The 10,000-nt window shown below is 38.1% G+C and overlaps 1 protein-coding gene across 1 annotated transcript in view; it reads right to left on the reverse strand.

Annotated features, from left to right (window-relative positions):
* Positions 1-5,253: 5,253 nt before the first annotated feature.
* Positions 5,254-10,000, reverse strand: part of LOC144975665 (uncharacterized) — a 14,155-nt gene continuing 9,408 nt past the window's right edge. Inside the window, exons 4-5 of the mRNA XM_078919858.1 lie at positions 8,605-8,819; positions 5,254-7,083 (exon numbers count right to left, since the gene is read on the reverse strand). Coding sequence (XP_078775984.1) covers positions 5,532-7,083; positions 8,605-8,819 — 1,767 coding nt within the window. The 3' untranslated portion in view covers positions 5,254-5,531. The remainder of the gene's footprint in view (positions 7,084-8,604; positions 8,820-10,000) is intronic.

Raw genomic sequence — 10,000 nt, forward strand, 5'->3', positions numbered from 1 at the left:
TGAATGAGTGGCTGTAGGCACTGACGGATTATAATAATGATACTGATACTGAATATAATAATAATAATGATAACAACGATGATGATAGTAATAATAATAATAATAATAATAATAATAATAATAATAATAATAATAATAATAATAATAATAATAATAATGATAATAATAATAATAATAATAATAATAATAATAATAATAATAATAATAATAATAATAATAATAATAAATACAATAGACCGTAAATATACACCGAATGTGTTCAGTGGCTCTTTACAAGACATAGTTGACCGAGAAATTTAAGAAAATTTAATGTTGCAATCTTAAGTGTTACAGTTGTAGATGGTCTATACTATTAAGCTATGCTGATACCAATTAATATGAAAAACTTGGTTTTGAAATATTAAGAAGACGTTAATTTAATACATTCTGTCTTTACTCTAGACGAAGCACTCAGTAGTATGAACACTCCGTGTAAAACCGAAGCTAGAGGTGGCTAAATGAGCCAGTAAAATGGAGAGAAAAATAAAGTGAGTAGATGTGACTCATATATAAGGGAACAACACAAAACAAACACCGTTTCGGCCCTTGGCCTTCGTCAGGAGACAAAAAAACACAAACACAAATATGTAAATTTACAAAATATCACATTTCGTCAAATTACATTATTTACATTGTTTCCACATTTTACGAAATGTGATGTTTTGTAAATTTACATATTTGTGTTTGTGTTTTTTTGTCTCCTGACGAAGGCCAAGGGCTGAAACGTTGTTTGTTTTGTGTTGTTCGATTATATATGAGTCACATCTACTCACTTTATTTTTCACTCCGTGTAAAGACCGAGAGATAATTCCAGATTGATTATGCTACAAAGTAAAACTCACGTTCCGAGAATTTTGTAATTTTGTTTTAGTTTCGAAAGTGGTCGTGAGGAGCGGAGAGCTCGAGCCTGGACTCTGATCAATCCCAGAAGGTAATGTGGTGCTAAGGAAACCAATGGAGATGGTTCAAAACAAGGGAAATATTTTCTTTAATGTTTGGTCCAATTACATACGTATTGCAGCTTCATCTATGTTGACTTTGAAAGACCATAAAGGAGGGAATTACATTAATCAATTCTGCAAGTTACATGTGCGTGCACCACCAGTCCTGTACATTTTTCATCTATAGGGTTACTAATTCTGATGGTACATTTTATATAATACGAGTAATTAACAACTTGGCATTTTTCTAAAGCATTATGGTTCATTGTAAGTCTTTGTCGGAGAAGAATCCTAGATTTCTCACAGTTTTTGAATTGCAGATTATAATTGATCCGACGTTGTTCTCATTTGCAAGTACATTTCTTACTGAAAACAATTAGTTCCGTCACATCATTGTTTCATTAAAAAAGCTTATTAAGTTAAATACTGTACATACCACGAACATAGTTTTCGATTGCAGTTGCAGCCTTCGATGTTAAGGTATGTTCTCTGTCTGACATGTCATCGGCATAGAAGGGAAACTCCAAATCAAGATTTCTGATGTGGCCCCAGTACTGATCACTTAAGTACTCCAAACTTTAACTTGAAAGACCTAAAAAGCGAATCTTTGATGTTAATTGTAAATGAGCACTCTGTGACAGAATCCTAAATCCAACGAAAGGCGTTTCCGGTAATCCTAAATCGACGTGGAAGAATTTTATGAACTAAGACTGAAATTGTAATTTTAGGTCATCCCAATATTACCAAGCCTATTGGAAATATCAAATGTAATACAGATGGCTCAGTTTATACAACGTTCATCCACTTAAAAAATCTCGACATCTTCATCGATGAGAATATGACCCTAGACCAGCACATAAAATATCTTTCTCAATATCTAAATTTCCATCTTAACAAAATTGACTTGGTAAAATTAGAAAATGCATAATTCAGATGTGACCAAAACCTTGATTACAACATGGGTAATGCCCCGAATCGCTGGGAGCCTGGAAGGTGTGTAGTATGACATGCTAGATATTTGTTTTTGGCTTATCAACGGAAGGCAGTTTCCCTTCGATATTTATTGATCTGAAAGAAAACTTTTAACCCACCAATTTCAATAATATCGTCATCCTGTCTTGAACTCAGTGCGTCAATTTATTAATGGAGTCTAATTCTACCTTGCTCGAATTATTACTTACACCCCAGCACGGTTTCTCCGAATGCTCCTTTTTTTCGAACTCCTTCGAATGTCCCAAATTATTTTCCCATTCTTGCTCCGTTATGACCCCATTCCTTCCTCCAATTTTTACATCAAACACGGTTTCCTCGAATATATTTTCACCCAGCCAACGTAAAACAATTGGATTAATTAAAGCTTTTATTTATTTAAAAAAATTTTTTTTTTTTAATGCGACCGGTGATTTCGACCACTGATGACTTACTGTGACATTGACTGTTACGTATGAGTGTCAGCCACTCACACTCGATCGCCGTTTCGCATAATAACCGACACCTCCCTACTCCCTGCTTATTCTTATCACTTCGTCATTCGCTCTAATTACAATCCACCCACCACGATTTCTAATGGTTGCTACGACAATAAATAGATGTTGTTACACACACTCTCGCGTCACTAACACTAACACCTCGTAACATGTCATCTATAAAGTTAATCTCCTTCAACGTACGGTATTAATAAAGTTAATAAAAAAATAAAGTTCCCTTTATTCATCTCAAAGCGGGGATTTGTCTTAGGGCCCACTCCAAGGGGAGACTGGAATGAACCAGGTGTCAGTCGCAGCTCAGCGCCTCAAATTGATCAAGGTAGATGTGGCTTGCTTAAGGCCAAATAACGCGGTGAATATTCAAATTAGGTATCTTTGGGGTACAAAGCAAAGATCATAAAGCAGAGCTACACTCCCCTCCCCCCTTCTCCATCAAGTCGTTTTGGCAAGGCACTGTTTCCTCGAACTTTTTTGCATGGCCCGATGGATTTATAATTTTTAAAAATGTATTACAATAGGTAACACGTCATCATCACCCACGTATTTCGCCGTTACAACAACAACAGAACAAACAAGCCCCCCCCCCCTCCAAACAAACAAACAAAAACATACGCACACAAAACTTTGAGCATTATACAGCGCATTATATATACACTATACGTGCTCAAATCGCTTTGCAAGTCCTTAGCCAACTGCAACCCTTAACAATAACGACGAGGCATTAATGTAATATTTTTTTTCCAATATAGACAACGATGTTAATGGCCATGTACTCATTTTCACCTTAGTACAGTAAGAGGATGTGAGTTAAGTCGGACTATGGGAGGGAGGTGGGTACCAGAGGGGAATGAACCTGACACTATAAGAGGTGGGCACCAGGGTGAACCTGGGAATAGGAGAGGATGATACCAGTGAAGAGTGAAGCCGGTAATATGGGAGTTGGATACCAGTGGGGAGTGAAGCTAGGACTATGGGAGATGGGCACCCGTTGGGAACGAACCTGAGGCTATGGGAGTGGATACCAATGGGGAATGAACACCGGACTATAGGATGAGATACAAATCGCGAGTGAACCCGTGACTATGAGAGGTGGACACCAAAGGAGATTGAACTCAAGGCTAAGGAAGAAGATACCCTGTGGAGAGTGAACCGAGACTATCTGAGGTAAAAACAAGTGAGGAGTGAACCTGGGACTATGGGAAGTGGACACATGTGGAGACTGAAGTTAGGAATATGGGAGGTGGGCACCACTGGGGAATGAACCAGGGATATGGGAAGTGGATACCAGTAGAGTATAAACCTGGGACTACGGGAGGTTTCATAAAATATAAGAACCCTTTTGGGTTCACTCCTCATTTGTGTCCACTTCCGGGAGTCCCGGTTCACTCCCCACTACTGCCCACTTGCCATAAATTCGGACGGTTTCGGAAAAACGAAGTACCCTTCTGGGTTCATTCCCCAAAGGTGTCCCCTCCCATATTCCCGGCTTCACTCCACTGGTATCTACCTCCATAGTCCCAGGTTCATTTCTCATTAGTGCCGAACCTCCTATAGTGTCAGGTTCATTTCCCTCTGGTGCCCACCTCCCATTGTCCGGTTTCAATTCCCACTGGTATCTATCTCCCATAGTCCCAGGTCCATTTCCCGTTGATAACCTCCTCCCATAGTCCCAGGTTCACCCCCCCCCCTACTGATGTGCACTTCCCTGAGTCCCTGGTTCACTCCCCACTGCTGCCCATTTCCCATAATTTTGGTAGGTTTCGGCGGGTTTCGTAAAAAAAGAGACACCCCATAATGATCGGTCCTTAATTTGATCTTGGGCTTGGGGGAATCACCATCTGGCCACCATTTTGTTGTTGATGGCTTAACAGATTCGTCTCGATCTTTGTTAATACAGTAGAATAATAATTAAAATAGATGAGTGCCTGTTTGTAATACATTTATTTCTCCACAAATATTGCGGGGTCTCCACTGTGTTAAAATAAAGACTTGAACCGATGAAATTGGATGGCATGGGCTCAATAACAAAACCTGATTTGTGACTTCTAGCCTCAAAACGGTATTATGTCGGGATTATTAAGATGCCGAAAATTGAATTTATAGTTAGAATTCTCAGACTTGCGTTGAGTTTGTATGCTTTTTGTTTTTAGAGGAGAATGAATATGATAATTTAGTTGGTTGAAATCTAATGAATCAAAATTTTCATCGCTTTAATTTGACTTTTTAGCATCTGGTTCATTCCGACATATTACCGTTTTGACACGATTGGTCACATTTGATTTCGGATTTAAACTACAGTAAGAGGGTCAAACATTTCAACCCGATGATTCTTGGGACCTTTACACACACTCAATCATTTTTAACCGAAAACAAAAAGAGCCTCGACCTGATTGATTTCTTACAGAGTCGTGTATTGAAATAAAGATTAGAACTCCAACAATGACATGGATGGTGTGGAATTAACAACAAAACCCGTTTGTTCAAGTGAGTTTATTATAATTTAAACGTTTAGAAATTAAAAGGCGCCTGCAAAATGTTTTAGGTCATACCATTTCGGTACTTATCATCGCCCATCCAAGAGGGCCAGAATAATAAAAACCTGGATACCTTGATGCCTGGAACAGGCGATTACTCAATGGTAGATGATGCCCTCACTCTCGTTCCTCCATCACCTCTCATGGGTTATATATATATATATATATATATATATATATATATATATATATATATATATATATATATAAATATATACATAAATACATAAATGTATAAAAAGTTGATCTGTCTACTCAATAGTCAAAACACATTAAATGCATCTAAATCAAATACTGAACTTAATGGTGGATGATGCCTTCTTTCTCATTCCTCCATCATCTCTAATGGGTTCTATCCATTGATCTGTCTAGCAAATAGTCAAAACACATTAAATACATGCAAACCAAAGTCTGAAATCCATCGACATTACCAACTATGTCCAACTATAGGCACTTTGCGTATCATAACAACTTTAAAAAATCAACTACAGGAATAATATATTATGTCAACATAATATATGCTAGAATCATCATGTGGTAGGAGGACCGTTTGCCATCACGAGAGATGCAGGTATGTGGCTGTCCTCATCTTGAGTTCGCTGCAGAAACTGAAAAAAACTTTCAGTATGATCTTCCTCATTTAACTCCTCATCATTCTCGCCTCTCCTCCTTCTTCCTCTCGGTGCCTCAGATATCTCATTTTCGTTATCACCCTCATCATCCTCTTCCTCCTCATCCTCGTCCGTTTTTAACCACGGCATGCAGTATGATGCAACAGCAGAGTTATTGTTGCTGTCATCTCCTTTGGGGATAAATATATCTCTGGTGGCATTGAAACAATGACAGCATCGACAGCAGGACCAGCAAAGGCAGTAAGCTAGGGCTTGTAACCATGAAAATATAATTTCTCTGTAGAGATGGGAGAGTTCATCCCGAATCAGTCGATTCATACCTCCATAAAGAAATGGATGGACAGTGTAGCTTGTGAAGCCAAGCCAAGAAACGAATAGCTTAGAGCTGGAGTTTATAGATCCACCAAGAGAATGGTGAACTTGACACACAAAATAGGGACCCCACAGAGCGAGGTAGGACAAGACTATCACCATCACTGTCCGGAAAGCCTTAGCATGTTTGGAACGTGGCGTCGCAGGGGGCTGGTTGATTTGTGGTGTTGGAGTGATTAAAGGTTTTGGTTGTGTTTGAAAAAGGGTAGGATACTGAAAACTTATTGATTTTGGATTTTGATGAGATGTTTCGAGTGGTCTTGATTGACTTTTCCCGTTTTGGAGGGAAGACGTATCTTCTTCCAGTTTGACTCTATCTTGGGTTTTGTTAATGGATTGTAAATCTCTCACACTTGTTGGTATATTATTCTCCTCAATGTTCGCATTTACGATTCTCTGTGTCAAACAATGGCAACAAAATCTACCAGCATTGTTGTCACTTGGATGCCTTGTGCAATCTTCTCGGTCGCAGTTGATCAGTTGTGAATTTATAGATTGTAAATTTGTCAGTGATAGATGGGTTGGTTGCTGTGTGGAGGAAGTGGAAAAAATGTCACATCCTCTCTCAATGTCATAAGGCAACGAGGAACTTGTAACCAATTGTCTCAATACTCTGTTTCTCTTTGGCATTGGCTTTTCTTTAGTCGCTCTTAGAGGGATTTTCGTCGAGGAAGAATAACTTATAACAACGCCGTGTTGTCGATCATTGTTGTCTGTGGAATTTTCTGGTTTCGAGTCATCAGATGAAAATGATACTGTTCTAACACGAGGCTTTCTCTCAACAGATACGCCGATGGTAGCTACTGCAATCTCTCTGGTACTATAAGCATTTTGTTGCGAGACGTCCGTTTGGCTTATTTCCTGTTCCGGATTGACAACAGTTGAGAGGGTTGATTCCGATGGCCGTGGGGCTATAGTGCGCGCAGCCTTTCGAGCAATGCAGAAGATACTGGAGTACATTGAGAGTATAACTAGGGATGGTATAAGAAATGAGATGATGAAGATTGTAATTACAAAAGCCCGATCGTTTTTGTCTTCGGCCCATTCGAATGAACAAATTCTTTCTTGGTCTTTAAATCTGAAATTTAAAATATAATATATTCAAAAGTTAATAGTTAACATCGTCACAAAATATTAAATCAACAAATTAAAGAATAATCTACCAGCAAATGATTTTTATTTAAACGTTTTTAATTTGTCAATTGTGTTGATATTGCTAATTGCATCATGTTTTTAAAAAAATAATATACTTAAATACGAGCTAGAAATCTTAAGGGTTAAAAAAATACAAACACTTCTTGTAGATAACAGAATAACAAGTAAAATATTTCACTTGCACACTTTTTTCCCTCACTTTATTGCCGATTATTAAGTGGCAGTCTTTCAGGCCAAAAGACGCACGAAGCAATTTATTCCGGTTTATGTAGCATTCAGTAACAATTGTTTGTTGCAAAATGGATAAACCGTCAATCTATAGCAAAAATAAATGAGGGACGAATGTTAATAAAAAATAATACATGAAAATACAATGAAACTCATGGATAATAAGTCCGGATATAACAGGTACTCGATCATAACAGGAGTTTTTAAATTCCTCTTTTTTCCTTCCCTCTTTGGCTTCATTGAAATTTATCGGCTTTAGCAGGCCGTTTTAACAACCTAATCGGTTATAACATGGGCGCCGAAACCCACCCAATATCCCCGAATACAATGCATTAGCCCACATTAATCTCAGGAGAGCCAGTTAAAGGTAACAGAGAGCTAGGTTAGGCCTCGTTCGTGAATATTGAGCGTGTGAATGTGTAGACTACTAACTACATCATTTATCAGATGACATGGACCTTGCTACAGGCACAGTGCATATCACAAAACACAAGCACACACACACTCACATTTATTAGCCTATATGATTTTTAAAAATGGTGATATAGGCCATTTGGGTTGTTTCCCTTGAAATTTGACTATAACAGGACTCGGCCATAACAAGGATTGTAGGCTGGCCTCACCATCACTGTTATACTGAGATTCCGCTGTAGTTGCAAAATGCCAGAAAACAATACAGAACCAAAGCTTTTGTGGCGATGAAGTGTTGAATCCTAGACCGACTGGCACGACAACCTTGCCTGGCCGAGAGAGGGACGCTCTAGAGTCGACATCACCCACCACTCCAAATAAATGTGGTTTCAAGCGTAGTAGGTACGTACCTATTTTGAGTCTCTCGCGACTTCTTGACAGGCAGCTAACATACAAACACCTTGGATAAAATGGAATAAAATCCAGCGACGTCGAAGGTATTCATTGGCAGGATTGGTGACAATGATTTAAAAACTGTGGACCGGAGTTGTGCACTTGGGTAAGGCACTCTATGCACACTTCTCCTTTTGACTAAGGTATAAATCAAATTATGAGTATACCGAGATGGATATTGAACAAAAAGAGAAACCACCCATTCTTATTGGAACGATAATTTGGTTCCATGTTCATGTGGTTTACTGCGGGAATATTGAAGCAGTGAGCATGACCACGACTCGTTTAAATGTGCAGTATAAATGTTTATATATTTTCCTAATGTAATTAATTCAATTAATAAATTAGTTACTTGTACGAGTTTAGGCCAAGAAAAGGGAGACTAGCAACGATGATTCCAATGAGCCATACAACCACCACGACTACAAGGGCGATGAGCGGAGCGGAGTGTGCTGCGTGATGCAGGGGCATAGCGATAGAGTAGAATCGGTCCATGCTGATGACACACAGAGTGAGCATGGAACACAGCATGAAGGAGGTGCTGGAAAAGCCACTGATCTCGCATATCTGGAAAATACAACAAAAAGATTGAGATCAATCCCTTCTAAACGGTTTTACATCGTGGGCCAGCCAGATATTTAAAGTTCAATTTTAACCTTTATTATACGATTAAAGTTTAAATTAAATGTCTTCAATAAGGAAAGTACATTTGTGTCTAAGACTTTGGAGAAAAATGTTTTAAAAAAAAAAACAACAACAAAAAAAAGCAACCAAAAAAAAACCCCCCCGAAAAAAAATAAAAATAAAAAAAACAAATACAAAAACGACCAAACAAGAAAACAAAGACAAGCAACAACAGTAAAAAAAAAAACCCCCACAAAACCAACTAAACAAAAAATTGCCCTTAAATAAACACTTAACAAATGACAAAACAACAACAACTCGTATGTTTCCTATTTCTTGTCGTCTTGAATTTGACAAACTTGACTTATTGCCGTCAGTCTCCTAATCAACCGACTAGGACGCCTCGGTAGCTCCCCTAATTCTATTGACGAATTCCCTCCATTTGTCCAGACGCTCTGCGAGGAATTGAAGATCTGCGGTTTTGGAGGTGCTTCAAGTCTTTGTTTATTATTTTGTGACTGTTTGTTGATGGTATGTCTCGCTATCTGTCTTGTATTTGTGCAAAATATGCTTTCAAGGCTTTCTTTGCGGGAATAGTGTTGTCTTTTCTAAATGTATGTCTGAATAGAATACATCGTGTTTCTAGTATTTGGGTTGAAAGTGGTATTTCGTCGAATTTAAAAAAAAATAAAGTGATTTGTTTCCAATTGTTGTTGAAAAATGGATCTCAAGCAAGGTATTTAGCTGCTTTTAATAGAATGTGTCAAGTTTCCCTTCTTCGTTCCATGTAACTGCTGTTGTTCCGCATTTGTAAATAAGGAGATTTGACAAGAGACTTGTAGCGCTTGATCTTTGTCGCTTTTTCGATTTCGTCCTTTCTTATCCATATTTGTTGAAATCTATTTAGGACTTTTGCGGAGATTTGTTTTCTTTTAATCGCATTTTCCGAATATTGCTAGCTATTTTTACCTCCTCGATGAAAGCGTTATGCCTGTTTCCTGATCTTTACTTCGTCGATATTAATTTGGTTTAGGCAGATGAAGTCGATGTCATCCTCGTATGCGATTTCTGACGGAAACGGTTTATTGCACAAGTAGGTGCTTTCTTACATCGTATCGTATCGA

Source organism: Berghia stephanieae, chromosome 6, assembly GCF_034508935.2.
Source record: "Berghia stephanieae isolate SIO BIC M18660-M18661 chromosome 6, UCSD_Bste_1.3, whole genome shotgun sequence".
NCBI classification, from domain to species: domain Eukaryota; kingdom Metazoa; phylum Mollusca; class Gastropoda; order Nudibranchia; family Aeolidiidae; genus Berghia; species Berghia stephanieae.